Source organism: Oreochromis aureus, linkage group 20 (assembly GCF_013358895.1).
Source record: "Oreochromis aureus strain Israel breed Guangdong linkage group 20, ZZ_aureus, whole genome shotgun sequence".
NCBI lineage: Eukaryota > Metazoa > Chordata > Actinopteri > Cichliformes > Cichlidae > Oreochromis > Oreochromis aureus.
The window spans coordinates 12,000,008-12,020,823 of NC_052961.1; the positions used below are offsets into that span (position 1 = coordinate 12,000,008).

The window sequence follows — 20,816 nt, forward strand, 5'->3', positions numbered from 1 at the left end:
CCATGACTTGTTTGTGTTTAATACGCAGTTCCTCTTCCTGTGTCGTGTGTTAATGTCACAAAAACAAAACATTTTCATCCTTTTACCATTTATTAAGCAGAGTGAATTAAGCAGTGTGTCTGTGTTAAGCCACCACTCACATTTCAGACTGTTGAATATACAATCATTCGTAAATCAGAACATCTACAGCACATGTAGAGAGAGCAGAATCATACTGTAGCTTATTTATAGTTCAATTAATGGATGTGAGCAAACATAACACTGGTAATACAGCATGTGTCATGGCTGGACTCCAAAACCATCACATGGTTTAAGGAATACATTAAACACTGAGTACCTTTGTTAACTTAACCATTAAGTGAAAAGAAGACAGATACCAAAATCCTTGCTGTGTCTTTCACACCACGTACAGCACAGAAGGAGATTTCATGCAAATTAATCTGAAATGCAGAGCTTAGTTTATAAATCATAATGTATTAAACCCTATTTTAAGGCAAACTCACAATCTCTATACTTTGTTGCATTGTGGGTTTAGTTCTTAAGTAACCATTACAAGTAGGAAATCCCTTCCTACTGCAACTAATAAAAACATGATATCACTAATATTGAAAGATATTAAATCGCCATAGCACTAGTAAATATAGCCTACAAAAATAACCAAATCAAAAACAGAAGCTTGGTAAAGTTCTGGTTTGTTCAAAGGCCTGCAGTATAGGATTGCTCTGAAGCTAGGTGTGCCTTATAAATTGGCAACAAAGTCTTTGAACAACTGAAAACCTATTAAAATTGTGAGAAATCATCACAGAATAAAAGAACTGATAACAGTTTATATTTCACAGCGCTGTCTTTTGCTGATTTTTAAGGCCACCCAATTGATGTGAAGGCTCACAGAGCAATGATAACAAGGAAGTGCACGATTCTGGTATTTGTATTTTAATCGCCTAATGACAGGAAGGCCAACGGGTCAGCTAAAAAATAATCAGTGTACTCCTTTGAAACAAAACTGACTAGGCAAAATATAAAGATTAAAACTAACACATCCATAAATAAATAAATATATATCTATTACAAAACACAATATATACGGCATTTTCATTTGCACTCGCGGTGTCTCTCTCTTCAGGCATTCATTTGTTTTCAAAATGAGATAGTAGCTCGATAAAAATATCCTCTAGGAAGAACATGCATTTAAAAAAGCAGGGCAGCTGAAAACACAAAAAAGGAAAATGTGACAAACATTATTATCATCTCCTCTCAGAAAGTGTACCATTTTGAATGTGTCATAGGGCTGCTAATGACAGCAGCACTGTTAACATGTGCATGCACAAAGTAGCCTTTCAGGCCTATTGTACAGTCTCCTTTAACAAGCCCACATATACATGTTACATTTTTTGCATACTAGATAAATAAAACTCAAATGTCTATTAGCAAATTTTCAAAAAGCTGAAAATTGGACTAAAATTTGTGTCTGACCTGTTAGAATGATAGTTTTTCCAAAGGTTTGTCAAGTGCATCACATTCATGCATCCCTGCAACCGTAGAAAAACACCCACAGATTTCCAAGGAAATCCACATCTGCGAGGCACTCAACTGTGGCGAGCAGCAACGGCTGAGTGACAAACCTGAGAATATTGTCAATCGAAGCAAACACAACTCAAAACATGCATTTTATGAAGCTTCACTATCTTTAGCCTAGAGTGAAAGTAAGTCAAAGTGTTTTTGTGATAAGTTTTTAACGTCTTTAACGTCTCACATCATAATAAAGGAGACAGCTACAGTTCCAAACAGTCTAAGTCAATGACTGTCTTCTCTTTCAAATAAAAAACATATTAAAAGACGATTATGGAGTGCACAAGTGACAACCAAAGTAAAAGTGTCAAAATGTTATATATGGCATATTATTAGGTACAGTAGCCTCACGCAATCTGATGCATTTGTTTGGATTTGAAATGTCAACAGTACACCTGGTCCCTATTTCATACACGTGACAAATATTCCTAAAACAAACAACATATGATGAAGGAAAAAAATAGTTGAAACTTTAATTTTAATAATGGTAAAATTAACCGAAGCTTGCTAACACTTCTCTTTGGATCTTCACAAGTTCTAACAGGAATTAGTAGGATGTTTCTGAAAATGCAACCAAACTAGCCTGTCACCATACAGTAACTCAGATACGAGTCAAAACCTGGGACCTTGTGGATAATGACAACGCTATTTCAGGTTTGGAGCGTCCACAGACACACAAGAGGAGCATCGGACATCTTTTTCATTTTGACAGTTTGCTGATGACTCGAATGAGAGCACCATTTTCATCCTTTAGTCTCTGGTTGTCTGACTTGAGCTCTGTTAAGACCTAGAAAACGAGAGGGAAAAAAACAATATTAGAAAACCAGGGAAATATACTGCTTTTGCTGTGTCATTTAAATAGTTACTTGACATCTTTGTGACTTAAACCAGGACTATCCACTGCAACTTTAATCACCACTAAAGTTATCTTTCACTGAAGTTTAAAGTCAGGCAATGAGGACATGCTCTACAGTACTTGATCATGCAGTGTGGTGTGACAGTGACAGTATGTCCTGAATGTGAAAAGTGACAGAGAATGAAGTCAGAGAGAAGGAAAGTGAGGGAGGGTCAATTCCCCAAATCTAGGTCATGTCTCTCATGAGAAGCAATGACTAAAAATAACCACCCTCTTTGTCAAAGTATTTCCCCTCTACTGGAGACAAACAATAACCTTCTGCACTAGCTGGGACACGTTACCGCAACTGGTGAGTGAGCAGAGACGTCTTACGTCAACATGTTCGTGCCCAATATGTTGAATATTAATCCATAAAGTGAGAGTGAAAGCCCCGCTGTGCTGGCAATCCTATGTTGTAAATTAAAAATATAACGACAGTTTTGGAATTTGCTAGATGAGATGACCGATAAATTATCAGCGGGCTGTTAATGTAGATTAGCATTAATGAATAAAAGGCGAGCAATTTTCCTGCTAGCACCTTTAAAACTGTTTGTTCAATCTGTACAAAAGATGAAATGAAAAAGTTGTGGTATTATTCATTAAACACCTGCTTAGACAGCATGAAAAATATTTCTAAGAATGAAGTAAAGCAGGGGTGTCCGACAACAGGCCTCAAGGGCCTTGACAACACAGCAGATTTAAATGGCTAAATTACCTCCTCAACATTTCTTGAAGTTCTCCAGAGGTCTGGTAATGAACTAATCATTTGATTCAAGTGTGTTGACCCAGGGTGAGATCTAAAACCTGCAGGACACCGGCCCTTGAGGCCTGGAGTGGGACACAATTGAAGTAAAGCATACAAGGTAGCGCTATATCAGAGGTAGGCAACTCCAGGCCTTGCGTGCCGGTGTTCTGCAGGTTTTAGATGTGTCCTTGATCCAACACAGCTGATTCCAATGGGTAAATTACGTCTTCAACATGTCTTGAAGTTGTCCAGAGGCCTGGGAATTAACTAATCATTTGATTCAGGTGTCTTGACACAGGTGATATCTAAAATCTGCAGGACACCGGCACTCGAGGCCTGGAGTTGCCTACCCCTGCGCTATATCATATACACTGAAATATGTTTCACTCTCCTTGTGTCATGCACCAATTACACCCTCACAATCTGGCATTTTGTTTAAGCTGAAAAATCTTGCATTATTTACTCCTACCTATAAGCGCTAGTGTTGACCCCTCTACCACCCCAGCCTCCACATGCAGACCCCTTTTATGAATATTTAGTCACTAACCCCAAATTTGAAATAAAAGATACAGTATTTGTAGCTAGTGATGAGCTTGCAGACTAGATGCCAAACTGTAACTACATTGGACAAGAAAATAAATCAGTATTTCCTTGTTATTCCACACTCATTTATAGCAAGTCTACTATGGCTTTCTTTTTTCTGTAAGGTAAAACAAATAATTTGTCAAGCTCTGCAAATATTAGACATTTAATCATTAAATCGAAACATTTTGCCATAACTTTAACAAATCTTTGCTAAAGTTCATTTTGTTGTCCCGAAAAATCTTTAAACCATTATCAGACTGCAGGGTGTGTTTCTTGGGGTTCGATTTGATTAGCTGGTAAGATGTTTCCATTTGTTTCCAACAGAAAATGTGCCATACAGACTTTAGAGTAGAATCGATCCTAGCTCTCAGAAAACAAAAAAAGGCCATTGGGCTTATTTCCCAAAAAATGCCTAATGATACCTTTAATTTCACATATCCACTGCTCATTAGCAAAAACATACAAAATTATTGGTACGTCTGCACCCCTGTCTCATCCAGTGACAAAGCACGTGTTCATTTGCAAGGCTAATGATCTGACACGTTTCATTTCCTTTGGAAGATTCAATAGGGTGGCTATTACCTTGGAAAACAACTTTGCATTGATTACACAGCACATTGCGCAGGACTTGAATATATTTAATTGTGAAAATAGAAGGTGCTACAAATGCTTCTATTTTTCATGATGCAGAGTTCTAGGTGTTTATGCAAAATGGCAACCCTATGTAAATAAATAAATGCAGCTTAAAACACAGTGTTCATTTCAAGCATGCCACACAAATCTACCTAAAATTAAACTTCAAACAGAGCTTTGTGACAACTGTTTTAGAGGAAAGGGGGCTTCAGGGTTGGTCTAGACCATAAAGGAGATTAGGTTTAAAAAAAAAAAAAAAGTGCACAGGAGGATGCATTGCAGTGTGTGTGGGGGGGAGAGGGGTGGGAGGAAAGCGTGAGCATCAAGAGAGTGCAAGACCTGCCTGAGAGGAACACAGCAGAGGTTGAAGGGGCTGTAGAGGCACCAGAAGGAAAGAGAAGTAGAAGTTATGTGGCTGAGGAAGGGGAGAAGAGGAAGGGGGAAAGGTCTCAGAGGATCAGAGGTCCTCTGTCTCCGGCATTGAGGCCGTCTCAGAGAGGCGGGCGAGGACGCGAAGCATGGCTCTATTTTCAGCCAGGAGACACTCGTTGACTCTCCGCAAGGTCTGGACCTGAGCCAGAGCAGGGAAAGCCTGCGTACAGGAGGAGAGAGATACAGAGAGGGGCAGACAGAGAGAGCATGCGGGGAGCAGGCCATGTTGCACAGAGAGATACTCATACAGAGACTGCAGCCATATCCGCTCATACAGGCATGCACCCACACAGCAGCATAGACAGGGGAAATCAAAGAACCACTGCTGAGGGATTTATCAGAAATACTTACATAAACAAATATTTACACAACAGAGATATTTTGAGAGAAAATACCATAAGCTGCAACAAGCGAGGAAAGTTATGAAGCCAGTTCTACTTGGATTTGTGCTCATCAAAGGTGGGCTTTATTGGGAAGAAGTGAGGTGTTAACTTACTATTATATGTATAGAACTGCAAAGAAGATGGAATAAAATTCATAGAAAGCTTAACAAGAGAGAAAATAATGAACGCTGCTATATTTTAGCCATTGCACAAGAGCCTCTTCAGATAAAAGTCAAAGGAATGGAAATCATTCATTTCCTCCCTCTTCCTGGCCTGACTTTTTTTGAGGTAAACCTCAATGTGGTTCGACATAACTGTCTGTGGTTTGACACCATTGCTGAAGGTAAACCGCAGACCAGACACACACACATATACACATTATTCAGGGCACTTGTGGCATTTCAGCCACCCAGACAGACAAGTTTGTGGAGGTGAATGTGGCAAAACATGACATATAAACGAGGACACCCAGCTTCGCCTTGCGCACATTTATGAAAGCTGCCTGGTTTGGGGACTTTTCAGTTCATGCATTAAATGTTCTCTTGGATTAAAACAGTGCAGTTTTTGGAAAGGTGCCCTTGGCTGTGGTGAAGAAAAGGACACAGTGAGCCAAGAATGCATAATGACCAGTATCCCTTATTACACTCTTTTAATATTGAGCTGTTTGATATTAAATCAGATCTGACTACACTCTCAGGTTCTAGGGGATCATTTCTACAGAGTTACTATTCATTAGGTTTAGAGGCTGTCAAGAATAATTGAGCTTTTCCATTTGAAATGTAAAACCCAGCAGAGTAATCTGACACTTTGAGTATTACCACATTCCCACTATTTTAAGAGGGAAGATGGACACACAGTGATGTTGATGTGAAAAATCCATAACTAAGGCTAATTAAGTGCAGACCTGCAGGGCGGGTAGCCCAAAACCCCAAAATGCACCCCTATTTGCAAGAAAAGTAACTACAGCAAGCAAAGGTGAAGATGTGCTGTTATGTATCATTTATAGGCACGGAGAGTAACCTCCTCAGGAATTCTGACACTTGTGGTCAATGAGTGTCACAACTGTAGTTTATTGATTTTGTTTATTTTATTGTATTTTTTTTTATAACCGTACAAACATCTTTTTTCGACACATCTATACCTCTTAAAGGCTACTGCTATTTTTCCTTTCCAGTAGGTGGTGCAATTTGATACCTATGTGGCAGCAATGAAACAGCTCCCCATGTGGAGAATCTGATACTTGCTGAAAGTGAAGAAGTGACTTTGTGAGAGAGTGCAAGCCAGTTCTCTGAGGTGATGTGCTCCCAAAGCTTTTACGCTCTAAGCTACTGTTACTGTTGAGAGGATAAAAAGTCCAGATGTGTAAACATGCCCCAATCTCTGGCACAACAGAAACATGTGAGGTGATAGGCACGTATCAGTCACACCTCTGTATCATAGCAACCACTCACCGTCCCCCCTTCCCTGAGACAGCTTGCCCTCAGGGCTGGTACCCACAGCGAAACCGCAGTGGGGCATCCTGCTGAAGGAACCATGACAATACGCGGGTCAAACATCTGCTGCTTATATACCACGCTGCTGTTGTACGTTATAAGATCCTTGGAATTCTGCATATATTATGCAAACCGAATTCCCGAAAAGTTGGGTTTTATAAAAATAAAATGTAGAGATTTGCAAATCTCATAACCCACATTTTAGTGACAAGAGAACACAGAAAGCATGTCAGTGTTTGACCTGAGAAACCTTTAATGAAAAAAAAAGCATACCTTCTCCTTTTAATAATAGTCCATAAACATGAAGGAATTGAGGAGACCAGTGTTGGACTTCTGAGAGAGGAATGCTGTCCCATTCTTGTCTGATATATGGCTCTAACTGTTCAACAGTCCGGGGTATTTTTAGCTCCATGATGCACCAAATGTTTTCAGTGCAGGCAGCTCAGTTCAGCCCCTGGATGTTTTTACTACAAAGCCTTGTTGTTGTTGTTGTAACAGGGGAAGTAGGCAGTTTACCATTGTCTTGCTGAAATATGCAAGGGGCTCCCTGATTGTTGCTTGTATGTACTATTCAGCAGTGATGATGCCTTTCCCTACGTGCAACCTGCCAATTCCATTTCCAGTCATGGCATGCTGTGTTCACAGACGGTAATTTCTGGAAGTGTTTCATGCCTGTTTTGAATTCAGTGCCACCTGAAGGCCAGAAGATCACAGACACCCAATAACACTTTTGGCCTTATCCCCTGCGCACAGACATTTCTCTAAATTCTCTGAATCTTTTGATGATATTATGTACTTTAGATGGTGAGATATTCATAGTCTTTGTAATTTTAACTTCAAGAAACATTAACCTGAAATCATACAATTTGCAGACACAGGTTGGTAAACCAGTGGCCACGTCTGAGAAAGTCTGCTGCTCTAAAATGCTCATTTTTACACAATCATGTTACTGACCTGTTGCCTAATTAGTTTGCAAATTGTTCCACCAGCTGTTTCATTTTAATATCACTTAATTTTCCAGCCTTTTGTTGGCTCCATTCAGAATTCTTTGAGATGTGTTCCTGCCATTAAATTCAAAATGAGCTAACATTTTTAATGAAATAGGAAATGTTTTCTTTGTTCAATTGTGAATAAAATACAGGCTCACGAGATTTGCAAATCATTGCAGTGTGTTTTTATTGACATTTTACATAGTCCCCCTATGTTTTGCAACTACGTTTGTGTTTCGCAGTTTATTTTATGCTGGTTGGTTCTCTCAAGTAATCAAATTATAATCTTATCGTGTAGTTTGTAATTGCTTCCACATAAATTGCAGACCATTTTTACTCAGGCCTGACATCTCTTTGTAGTTGTGCCCTGTGTTTCTTTGTGAGGCGGAATACACACAGAGCAACACAGGAATGTCTCACAAAAGCAGGTCTTTTGCTCTTGGATAGGGTTTGGTATTCAGCTGGAACTAGGTCACAATGTTCACCCCAACAGGGGGATAAGTGGAGCAGGGGAGCAGCAGCACAGGCTCCTCCTTAGCCTGGCAGGAAGTGGCCCAGCAGAACACTGTGGGTAATGAGCCTGAAGCACTAACCTTCTCTCTCCTTGACTCCAAACCCACCTGGCTAACCACAACTCTGCAGTGAGCGATATGTGTGTTCTGCTCTGTAAAAATACTTTAGGTGTGCTTGATTTAGAATGAGTGAAAGGGGCTTGGCTGGAGGTACCGGCAAGGACTATCAGTATTATAATGTTTTTTGAGGAGAAAACATCAACGAGACAAATTAAGCAACACTTGTGTCTGAGACAAAATAGATGCCATTTAAGTGAGTGCACACTGTTTTTGCATGGACTGACCTTTAATTCATCCTCCATGTCTGACACTCTTTTCTCAAGGGTTTGTTTTTCCTGTAAATAAAGAAAAAAAACTGAAGTAAGGTCTACTGGAAAAATGAAAGGCTATAAGACTATAATTTGAAGTAGACAAGGAAACTGATTGGGAAGAATGCAAAGATATGTAGTATTATCAAAGAGAAGGTTATTAAGACACTTACCCTTTTTTCTGATTCAAGTACTGAAGATCTTTCAGATATTGTGCCGTGTCTCTAAAACAGGGGTAATGTTATTGGGAGAAATTTATTAGGAGAACTGGTTTAAATTTTAACCTTCAGTGAAGAAGTAAAAAGTCAAATCTTTCTTCAAGCACACAGGAAGTGAAGGGATGAATGTGAGTTTTCTGTAGAATGGGTCAAAGGTACCTGAGTGACTTTCTCCAGTTGGGAACGTATCTTGGCTAGCTCTTGTTTGCTCTCCTGCAACCTGGACTTGAGTTTTGCATTTTCATGCAAAGCTTCTGCATACATCTAAAATGTTAATAAAAGGAAAAATATAGGAATAGATTTGTTATAGAGATTCTTAGTATTTGAATTTTGATAACCAAAATATTAATGAAGATACAAGGCATAAAAGGAGTAACAACAGACAGTTTAAGTTGAAACACAGAACTCAAACAATATGTAAGATCATCGGTTATATTTACATAAATACAGTTTTTTTTCACAATAGCAAAAGCTTTTTCAAAAAAAAGCAACCCTAACATAAGGTTACTTCTTTTGTTTCTGACTGTGAAATGACCAAATTGAGTGTGCATTTTTTTGTTGATATCTGATTATGTCTAACCTAAAAGGATGATGGTGATGAATGCTTATCACAATTGTAAACTAATTGTAATCCCCTTCCTGATGCAACCCTAAGGGAATTTGTGCCTTCTCCCAGTAAATGTGTAAACCAGTAGACTATGGAGCCACTTTCGATTTGAGCATGGTCCCCGAATTTCAAGGAGGGATCGGGGGGAAGGGGAGTCTCTGTCTCTGTCGGTCTTAAAAATAATAATGTTCGGGTATGTTTATGGTTAGGGTTAGCATCACCTGTCAACATCTATTTAAGTAAATGTAGTAAAATTTAGAACGGTTAGCTTCTTCAAAAACCTTACATGTGTCAGGGGCTGGGTCTGTAACCCAGCGTTTTTGACTTTCTTATGTTAAGTTGGTGATAATACTAAATTATTGCAATATTATTTAGTTAGGGGTCAGTTGAGTTTCATTCTAGTTTTGGTTTCGTCTATGTGTCCTTGTTTATGAGTCTTTTCTGTTTGTAATGTGTTATCTCCTCATCTATGTAGGTTCCCCTTGTGTCCCTCTCCCTCTCTCTGTCTCTTGTGTCAAGCAGGTGTGTCCCAGTTCTCTATCATATTGAGGCTATCGCTCCACCCCGTTACATATTCCATATGTATGGGGGTGGAGAGATAGCCTCTCACTCAGAGAACCAAGGTTACAATGTAACTGTATGTTCATGTCTCTCCGTGTTTCCTGTTTTATTTTGAAAGCTCTGGTGTTTCCATGTTCATTGTGTTTAGTTTTACTTTTCCCTGTGGCGTCATGATCATTTGTGTCAGCTGTGTCTCCCCAGGTGTTTCCACTTCCCTCATTACCCTCCTGTGTATTTAAGTCCTCTGTCTCCTTCTGTTCTTAGTTGGGTCATCTGTCTGTCTTCGTGTCAGGTCACGTCAAGTCACAGAGTTTTTGCCTCCCACTGTTCAGGTCCGTGTTCATGCTCATGTTTGGTTTATTTCATAGTTACGTTGTCACGTGTTCCTGTTCAGCTTCATGTTCCTGTCTCTCGTCATTCTTTTCACAGTTAGTTTAGTTCTGCCCCAGTTTAGGTTTCAGCTTACTTTCGCCTCGCCTTATTTTTCTGTTTTTTGTATCAGCCGCATAAAGGCTCACTTTTTGTTTGATCATCAGTTTATTTCTCCTGTGTCTGTTTTTGGGCCCGCTCCACAAACACAACATCAATCCCTGCCATGACAACATGAAGTCAACAGTATTACCACTCTTACTGTATAGTGGCATTGCAGGTTCATAGTTCCATATACTGGTTTGATGCAGTCTCAGTAAGACATACCTTCATTTCTGCAAATACTTGAATAGGGAATATTACAATAGTAAAATACGATTACAGGTCAAAAGTTCCTTTCTGACACTCGTAATCCCCTGAAAGCCCAGTTACATTACTAGGACATTACACTACAAAAATAGATACAATGTGCATAAATCTAAAGGCAAATTGTATCCAGGACTGCAGCTTTGAATCGGTAACATTAGAATGTGCTTTTGAAACTAAGAAAAGAGTTACTACCTTCTTATAGTCTTTGGCCGTGGAGTCTTGTTCTTGTTTATTCAGTGCAGCCAGCCTTGCCTCTCTGCGCGTGTATGAGCTGGTGCGGCCCAGTGACTTGTCTGTAGCACTCTCTCCAATGGAATCAAATCTAGAGGCAACACAGCTCTTAGCCAGTCTGCAAGGCAGCTTTATTTACAGTGTTTTTTTTCCTCTTAGCTGTTACAGTTCTGTAATACAGAAGAGTGAAAAAAAAGCCCAAATCTTACCTTGACACTCTGTCATGCTGAAAAACAAGGAATAAGCCACGTTAGTTTGACTAGCAGCATGGAAACATCACACTGTGAAAATATTCTGTCATGGTTAGATCGAGTCCTGTTCATTTGATATCACCAAACAAAGGCTTGGCTGAGAAATATTTTCCATTTTGAGACAGCAGAGAACAAAAACAAAACTTCCAGTTGAATTATCACAACATGTTCAGACGCCTTTAGTCCCAGATGGAAGAAGTGCATGTAGAAGTAGGATACAATTCACCCCAACACTGCTCTGACAGGGTTCGCAGAGGTCAAACCTCCTCGGTGAGCCTGGTTAATCTTTTGAAATACGCTGCTGCTATGAGCATGCCTGCAGCACAAATATGACATAATGACATCAGAAGTCAAGTATTCCTTGCATGACAGGCTGCCATCTGACCTCAGACAACAGTCTGATATCAAACTGTCCTGGCAGGTCCCTGCTATGACTAGCCCAGTCTAAGTGGCTGCCAAGTTGCCTGTTGTGATCACATTCTGTGTTTGTTTCCACTTCACCAAGCAGCCTGGGCACTGTGCGACAGGAGGAGTTGCGTATGCATACTGTTCTTTGGCTGTATTTGGTTTCTGTTTTCAGAAATTACGTTACCTCAGAGATGTCCCTTTTAAGGGACCTATTTTTTATGGCTATTGACTGCCTTCCTGCATTACTTCATAGTCATGTGAAAAAGAACGTTTACACTATGGGACATTATGCAGTTCTGTGAAAAACTAAGTACGCCTCATGATCCAGTAGCTTGTAGAATCACCTTTAGCAGCTGTAACTTGAACTAACTGTTTCTGTATGACTTTATTAGTCTCTCACATTGTTGTGCAGGAGTTCTTGTCCAGTCTTCTTTGCACCGTTGCTTCAGATCACTGAAGCTGGACGGTACCTGTTTATGCAAAACACTTTTAAGGTCCCATTGCGTTGTGCCAATCAGTTTGAGGTCTGGATTGTGACGGTGCCATTGAAACACCTTGATTCTGTCCTTCTGTTTCAGATTCGTTGGCATGTGTGGGATAATTGACCTGTTGTATGACCCAGTTTGGGCCAAGCTGAGAAAGCCTCACATTTGGATGTTCTTTTTTTTGAAAGAACAGGCTTTCTCCTAGAAACCCTTAAAAAGAAGCCATACTTCTTCAGTTGTTTTCAAATAGTCGATACCAACTATCATACTGACTGAGCCTTGCATTGCATTGGTCTGACCTGTCCAGGAATTTCACCCCATATTTAATCTCCATACTTAGTTTTTCAAATGACTGCAGAGAGCCCTAAACAAAATTGAACTAAACAAACACTTTCTGCCTTCAGCCGATAAACGTGGTTATGAGATGATGAGGAGAGATTTTTTCACTGTTCATACCAGACTGGAAACAACAAGTAATATAGTGAGAGAGGCTGCCATGATGTGAGACCAGCTTGAGCCGTGATCTCTGCTGCAGTCTCGTAAAACTTCCCTAAATTCATAGATTTGGAGTTGATCTCCAGCCAGGCAAAGAAATCTTTAAACACCTGTGTTTAGAAATGTTTGGCAATAAACATCAAGTGTGGTGGTCTAAGCTGTTTGAGACAAGAAGCAGATGTTAAAAGAATGATTTAGAAAAACAGTAAATGTTAAAAGCAATGGGTACTCCTGCATTCAGATTTAGTGAGTTAAGAGGATATTTTACACAGCATCGTAGGAGCTGTTCCTCAGCAAGTGTTTACATAACTGAGCCACTGCTGCCTGTCCTTATGTGGTCATGTGCTTCAGCTGAGCTATCCAGGAAAAAACAGACCTCCCTGACCTCAGATGAAAAAAGGCTAAGGATGGAGTGAAGAAGAGCTCTCACTCACTCCGATCTCTTTGTGCAATAGCAACGAGATTCCTCAATCAGATTGTGTAATCATTCATTAAGCAGCAGGTTGTAAGAATACATTTTCATGAAGCCTGCTTTTGGAGATATGAACCAAACTATTCGCAAACCTATTTCACACTAAAGGATTAGAAAATTGGTGAAATTAGGCTTTTTAAAAAAACTTAATACCAGTGAAACCTTGAGCGGGCCCTGTGGGGATTACACTGCCAGATTTTTGGGAAAAAGAGCAAGTCCTTATACGACTAATAAACGCATAACATCCACATTGAACCGAAGCCAGAAAATGAGCCACAGTTTGAATTCTGCTTGTGATGGCAGCTGCACCAATCTGATTGCCTTGTTAGGAAAAATTGAGGGAGGAAGAAGTGCCACATGTAACTTAACAAGGCAGAGCACAGCAGAAGAAGGAGGAGATGAACAACAGTGTGTCAGACTGGTGAAAACAGCCTCAGAAACGGTGTTGACTTTACCATGGGCACCCAGTAAACAGAACTGTTTCCAGTTTTATTAGCTTGCCTGGATCAACATCATCAGAAGTATACACACGCAAGCCACCTGCATGAGCTCACTGCTAGAGCGTATAAATGATAATGCTAACATCAGCCAAGAAAATCATAATTAGCAGACTCTTCATGCTCCTTCTTACTTCCTTCTCTTCCTTTCCACTTTCTGCCACAGTATCACTCCTTCAGAGCAGGCTAGATGACTACAGTAGGAAAATCTGAGCTACACACTCTCTTTTCGCTCCCACCAGTGCAAATGACACTACACTACACACACACATAAACTCATAAAAAAATCTTCCGCATTCACTCACCTTTCCCTACTTCAGCCAGTTCTCCCTCTTTACAGTGTTAACTCTTTACACAACATCTCAGAGCTCCAGGCAACCAAGAGCATCTTCCTTGTTTTCAAAATGACCAAATCAAATGAGGAAATGGGTTATTTTTCTTAAATAACAGTACTTGGAAGCATTACTGCCTATTAGGACATATTGTTACTATCGATGCATTAATTCATATGTATTACGATGACATTTAGTGAGTCCTACCCAAGTGGCCTATCTCTTCACACAATAGCATCACACGATAAAGCAAATGTGTGAAATTATTAATGGGGGGTCTAATTTGAGTCTTTGCAGGTCCGTGGAACATCAGGTAATTTTTTTTATCTTTCTGTGGACCTGCAGAGATTTTTACAGGAAAAGTGGATCTAGTGCAATTACTTGTTTGCGTATTCAAGCCAGTCGTCATTCTTTAATTTGAAATAAACCTAGTGGGCTATGATTTCTGAATGCGGGGGAATCATATTTCCAGAAACATAATGAAGCAGAAGTAGCAGAAACTATCTGATCTGACTATCTCAGCTATCTAATTCTTCCTTCTGTACAGCACGTGGCTTAATGTGCTTACTTACATTTCACCACTGTGAACATCTGCCAAATGTTGAGTGTCTGCCAATGATGCAAATGTGTTCCTGTTTACTTTGACTTCCTGTTGCACACAGCTGTAACACATATTACATTGGTACAATTATTGCATCAACCTGACTCCACGGCTTTTTCTCTCCCAGGAACTCACTGCCAATTCAGATCGGGCTGGCTTCATGGAAAATTAAAGCCAGAGTTTCCCCGGCAGAGAGAGACTGACACTTGTTGAAATGCGAGCAAAAGAATCCAAACATCCACCAGAGGCATTCATTGCTGGCAACAGTGCAATAATAATGAGTGTGTCTGTAGTGTTGCGTGACATTACTGTACGTGCCTCTAAACAGACAGGATCCCATTGTGTTTGGGGTTTTTCCCCCTCTTTTCTTTCTTTCCCTTTAAATGTGCCTGTCACACAGAGTTCAGCTCAGTCTGATGCACTGACATAAACAGTCAAACTACGCCCGTGAGAATAAGCCACTTAGGCAGAAAAAAAATAACAGGAAATTACAGAAGGAATGCTTCAATCCAAAAGTCTTTTCCAGAAAATGTGGTCAGACTCTCAGCGCTTCAGAGCAAATACTTGCCTCGCTTTCACAAGCCAACAAATAAGTTGCGATAAGTGTCTGAAGAGTTAGGCAAATACACATTAGTAAATGAACTATTAGCCTGATGATGATATAATGTTTTTTTGTTTAACTGTTAGTATCCCAACAGCAGATGTCCAAACATATATACTGCTATAATATATATCTATATATATCTATCGTTCAAAGTCAAAAAATCTAATCAATTAACTGACAAATTCTTCAGCAAATTGTCTGAACTCTTAAAAAGCTACTTAATGATGTGTCCAGTTGTCTTAGATGAGTCAACAAATCAGCCTGGTCTAAGGATTAGTCACCAACTTCTACAGAAAATACAATTCTTCTTTGACTTTACAGAGGGGTCATACTCTAAAGTCCCTTTACAGATAAATAAAGAGTAAGATAAAAATGAACTAAGAGTTGTGATGTTAAAGTTATTTAAAGCCACAGGAATAAATTACAAAAAACTGCTACAATATCACAAAAAAGTATCACATTCAGTTTATCCTGCAAAGGTGCACTGCTCTAGAAATAAAGCTTACTCTGTAGTTTTTTTCTGTAGGGGACGGAGACGATGGTGGCGATTCTGTCAGTGACTTCCTGGTGCGAGTCAGGTCCTTGGTGCGTGGGTAGTAGGATGACATCTCCCTCCTCTACCCCGGACAGGCAGATCAGCTTCTACTGTAACATTCACCGAGGCCACCAGCAGATAACAGCTGCGCACACGCACAGATTCCCTCAAGCAACAGGGACACAGATGTCCATGACCGTGCTCCTGGGGAATCCTCAGCAACAACAGGTGTGTGTATGTGTGTGTGTGTGTGTGTGTTTATATGTCTGTTTGGTGTTTCAGTGCAGCCACAAACGTCCCAGAAGTGGACACAGTTGCTGTTAAATCTGGAAGGATTTCAAATGTGTGGTCACGCCTTCTTCAAATCTCAGGCAGTTAAACAACAAGCAGATAAAAATGTTAAAAAGAACCACAAAACAAAATAATCTCTGGAGATCTAAAAAAAAAGAACAATTCAATGAAGAAAGCAAACGAATGAGTATCCCTTGTTCTGCTCTGTCAGCACTGAAGTCCGCTATGAAATGCACAAAAGTCCAAAACAAGACAAGAGAGAAAAAGTTTGTTCCCTTTGCTGCCTCTTCCTGAGTTCCCCAAAGTTATACACTCTCTGCCATCTCCCTCCCTCTCCTGCTTTCTCTCTTCTGCTCCTTTCACTATTTGGTCACCCTCTCGGTCCCTCTGCTTCCCCAACCCCCAGCCCCCTGCTTCTCCCGGCTCTCTTCAGCTTTGGCAGCTTTCTGTGGCAGCCTGCCAGAGGCTCTGCTATGGACAGACTCGGCACTGAGGGCTAAAAATTGTCCAACGATGTGAACAAGGATAAGAGGAGGTGGAGCACAAAGCCAGAGTCAGGAGGGGGCTGAAGCAATTTGTGTCCTGGTAGGTCAACACGCAGTATCACCTGAGGAGCCATCAACAACTGTAAAGTGTCAAGTAACTCTGTGCGCCCTACAGTGTGATGGAGAGGGGACGTTGCCAGTATTAGTGCTACACAGTGTTAACACAGAGCATTTGTGACACATCTCCTCTTCCTGAAACTGAAATCTTGTTTCATTTTGCCCACAGTCGTATTGATTTTATTTTTAGTTTTATAAACCTGCCTATTGATAGACAGGTTTAGAAAAAGTCAACATTTTATCAAAGAATAGTTGGACATTTTTGGGGAAATATAAATTTTCGGTTTCTTGTCAGAAGTTATTTGAAAAGACTAACTGAATTCTCAGACTTGTGTGAAGCTACAGCCAGCAGCTTGTTAACTTGGCATAGCAAAAACACTCGAATAAGAGAAAAACAGTTCGACTGGCTCTGTTCAAAGATTCTAAACCTGCCTCCCAGCATCTCTAAAACTCTCTAATTAACATGTTACATCTTATTTTGTTCATCTTTTTTCTCTCTAGTTGTTAAACAAACAAAATTTATGTTTTAACTAATGAGGCTCAGCGGGGACAGAACCAAACAGTGTTCCCTGCTTTTCCCTGCTAAGCTAAGGTAATCCGGCGCTGGCTCTGACTTCATGTTGACCATACAGGTGGTATCAATCTTCTCACCTAATTCTTGGCAACAAAATGAACACGAGTATTTCTCAAAATGTCAAACTGCTCCTTTAAACAACCCAGCAGTAACCCCTTACTTTCATAGTCAGCTCAAGCTGGCTCATTGCTGTCTTCCTTTTATAGTGAGGTACGCGAGCACCTCACGGTGCTCTACACTCCCTCATCCTTGCTCAGGGCAAATAGATAGAAGGCAAGATAGGACTGCAAGAAACTGAGCACAGACACAGGGGAGATTCAAAAAGAAGCGGAGAAGCTGTGTTATGGCTTTCGATTTAAGGCTGGAAAGTCACCCAGACTAGAAATCTAACAGGTCTTAATTTCCCAATCCAAGTATCATCGCCTGCATCTTTAACTTTTACAGTGCTTGAATTTTAAGCATGAACACCATGGATTGTAAGTTCTAACAAAACTGATATTGGAATTAGTTATTAGTTAGAGTAGTCTAGCAGTATATTTACATTAAACATTCTAACTCGGAGACCCTCTGGAAATAAGACATTAAACTGCACTGGCACTGGTTTTGGATAGTTGTGTTGAGAATCTAGCCCAGCTGGAGTTCCTTCTGTCTGATCCTCACCCTTAGCCTTAGGACTTTCCATATGGGATGCTATGATCATGCATTTTAGAAAGCAGAAAATAAGTGGCTACCAAAGATCCCCTGAGTGATAGCAGAAATGTGGAAGTTAAGGTTGGACTACCAATCAGATCAAATTTCTTAATGTATTCCAGGATAAAAAGAGGTATGTTTGAAGCGGCATTCTTGCTATCTCTGCTTGTCACCCTTACGTAGCAGAATCTCTATGTTGTCTCACTCTGCACCTGTCTTTTTGTCTGTTGTTGGAAAAAATCATAAAAAGAACTGCGGAAAATCTGTTCCGATAATCATGGAGTCACACAGAGGTCGACTCTATTGATGGGCAGCCTGTCTAGCTTCTGGTAAAACCTCACTGCTCAGTATGATTATCACAGACAGATATAGTACCCGCTGAGATACTCTCGTATTACTGACAGATCTCTGTTTCAGATTCCAGCACAGGATTCCAGCCAAATCTCTGACCTGGAGTCAGCTCACATGGACACCACTTTCCATTCATACTGTATTACAGCTAGGACATTCATAATCATCTATTATCAGGATACAGTCTTGTAAGTCATCTATGTGTCCCCTCTGCTTCCATTTCTCAGATGGCCAGACTATCTAAAGTGACTCTTAATAAGTGAATTGCCAGATTTTACCCAGTAGGAGTAATTAGTGATTAAATTTGTCAGTGGTTTTGTCAGGGGTGTTTCACCGATAGCATGCAGGTGGAGGGAGAACAGTAATAGTCAAGAATTTAAAGGAGAAAGGAAAGCCAATCCCTCTGAATCCAAGGCTAAGACTAAACAGAGACCGTCTCAGTTTTGCCCAATATGGTATGGAATGCTGAGACACCTCAGCCATGTGATGTGAAGAATCAAAATGACTTAAAGAGAGTGGGGGGTTGGCTATCCAGACTATCTTTCTGTGAGATATTATCCAGCACTTCTAGTTACGGGACTCTGTGAACACATGCTCGACATTGGTGATTGCAGTACTTCTTAAAATATTGCATCAGAGATCAGAGCGCAGCTGCCTTTGAAGCATACTCAGTTTTCAGGTCAGGGAGGAACAGAATATGAACATGAAACAATGTTGCCAACAGATATTGACTTACACACAATATTTAAATTAGAGTGGCATCTGAGATGGATTTAATACCTCCATGATATTGTCGTAAATGCCAAAAAACACTTTAATTTTGTGAAGCATGAGAACTAATTATCACATTTTTTAAGTTTAAAACCATTCCCGAGAAATTTCTACTTATCACACAGAACAGCTCTGTAAACACTGGCCTCCTCTGGAACGAACTATGGATGAGAAATAGATTAGATTGTCCTTTGACTCCATCTAGTGGTAGACGGTTAAAATCTTTTGTGAAGCCACCATTCGCCTCTTGGTGTGTGTGTGTTATTAAACTTAAAGTGCCTAGATGTTTTCCACCTACCTCTGCAATGTAGTCTGAGCCTTCAGTGTCAAAGCAGGGCCGTCTTTGTTGATGCTTAGCAGAAAAACTCAGCTGTGCTGAATCTGCAACGTTCTGATTTTCATCTCTCCGCCATCTCTCACCAACTGGACATATAAAGGAAGTGTGTGTTTTTATTATTATACTAGATCAATACTAATAATGGAAAATAAAGACATGCTTTATGATTAACAAACTGAAGGCTAATGTTCAGATTGAGGTCTTCATGATTCTGAGCTATCAGAGCTCAAAAACTTCTCAAACATTATCAACTGAAAACCAAAAAAAGTGATTTAATTCCTTTAATATCAACAGAGACTTATGTTAAAAAAGAATAAAAAATCGATTACAACATAATCGATTGTCAACTGAATGTCAACTGAAGGCCTGATTAAACAGATAATAGTTACAGGGTTACAGGGGTGATCGTGGCTCAAGAGTTGGGCGTTCGCCTTGTTACTGTTCGACCCGGCTTGGACAGTCTCATTCGTTGTGTCCTTTTATAAGACACTTCACCCGTGCCACTGGTGGTGGTCAGAGGGCCCAGTGGCGCCAGTGTTGCAGCCTCGCCTCTGTCAGTCAACAGGGTGGCTGTGGTTACAAAAGCTTACCATCACCAGTGTGTGAATGATGTGTGTAAATGGGTGGATGACTGGATATGTAAGCTTTGGGGTCCTTAGGGACTAAAAAGCGCCATTTACATTTTACTTCTCTACCTACAAAGTACATTTTAACAAGTTATGTTTACTTAAAAAACAAACAAAAAAAACAACAGTTTTTGTTAAGATGTTTGAAATGACATTGAAAGAACAATCCTGAACATCAAAACTGTCCAGAAATCATTAATTGGACTAACAGTCTGGATCATAGTGACCTGCTGCTAGCACATGTTTTGTTTGTGATGCTGTTGTATTATATTTCATGGAACCCAAAACAAAACATATGGATCATGAAGCACAACAGAACGCGATAATCAAAAGAAATTCTGTTTTTCTTACCTCTGAAGGAGCTGTTGCAGTAAGGCCTGTGTGGAAGGTCAGGCAGGATTTCTAATCTGGTTTCAAAGTTACCCTCCTGCACATTTGGAGTAAAATAAAGAAGAATACAGAGATAAATCATAAATTTCACTTAAAGCTACAAATCAACCACATCTGAGGCAGAAAACGATTTCTAAATAATTCTGTCTTGTAACCTTGTCCATTTGGCTCCAGTTTAGAGTGACATCAGCTGTTTCTGTGTACTCTGTCACACCAGTCTGAACTCTTCTATCATCTGTTAAGCTCATCCGCAGACAGGACCTGTCCTCCAGTCTGCTGCTATCCTCAATTTTTCCATCTTCCAGGCTGCTGATCTTCTGAGCCTCTTTCAGGTCAGTCAGAGTCATACCCTGCAGGATATTCACACAGCTTCACATGTGTGAACAGTTTGTTAAATCTTTCAAAATCTAAACATGTAAACCATTTCAGTACCTGTGTTAACCTGCGAGTTTGTCTCGCATGGCGAGATTTTGCTTTTCTCTGAGATTCTGCTTCTTCATCCCTGACAGGGGTCAGATATGACCTGGGTCGGGAAAAACACACAA

General features: G+C 40.2%; 1 protein-coding gene across 3 annotated transcripts; it reads right to left on the reverse strand.

Moving 5' to 3' along the window:
- Positions 1–71: 71 nt before the first annotated feature.
- Positions 72–16,374, reverse strand: LOC116310937 (protein phosphatase 1 regulatory subunit 12B-like). Of its 3 annotated transcripts, none has more exons than XM_031727893.2 (8): positions 15,611–16,374; positions 11,169–11,185; positions 10,921–11,050; positions 8,982–9,086; positions 8,778–8,828; positions 8,581–8,631; positions 6,694–6,761; positions 72–2,356 (listed from the first exon to the last, which is right to left on the reverse strand). In XM_031727893.2, exons 1-7 carry the CDS (start codon positions 15,710–15,712, stop codon positions 6,723–6,725), a joined length of 495 nt encoding a protein of 164 aa, XP_031583753.1. In that variant the 5' UTR covers positions 15,713–16,374; the 3' UTR covers positions 72–2,356; positions 6,694–6,722. The 3 variants fall into 3 exon arrangements, with proteins under 3 accessions (XP_031583753.1, XP_031583751.1, XP_031583750.1); XM_031727891.2 differs by having other exon boundaries at positions 6,694–6,764; positions 15,611–16,372; XM_031727890.2 differs by lacking the exon at positions 6,694–6,761 and having other exon boundaries at positions 15,611–16,373.
- Positions 16,375–20,816: the final 4,442 nt, after the last annotated feature.

Excerpts from the sequence above, each read along its gene's own strand:
- LOC116310937 (XM_031727890.2), bottom strand. The coding sequence starts at position 15,712 with ATGTCATCCTACTACCCACGCACCAAGGACCTGACTCGCACCAGGAAG. Across the intron at positions 9,087-10,920 it reads CGGCCAAAGACTATAAGAAG|ATGTATGCAGAAGCTTTGCA; the intron begins GTAGTAACTCTT and ends TTAACATTTTAG. Across the intron at positions 8,632-8,777 it reads TACTTGAATCAGAAAAAAGG|GAAAAACAAACCCTTGAGAA; the intron begins GTAAGTGTCTTA and ends CTTTATTTACAG.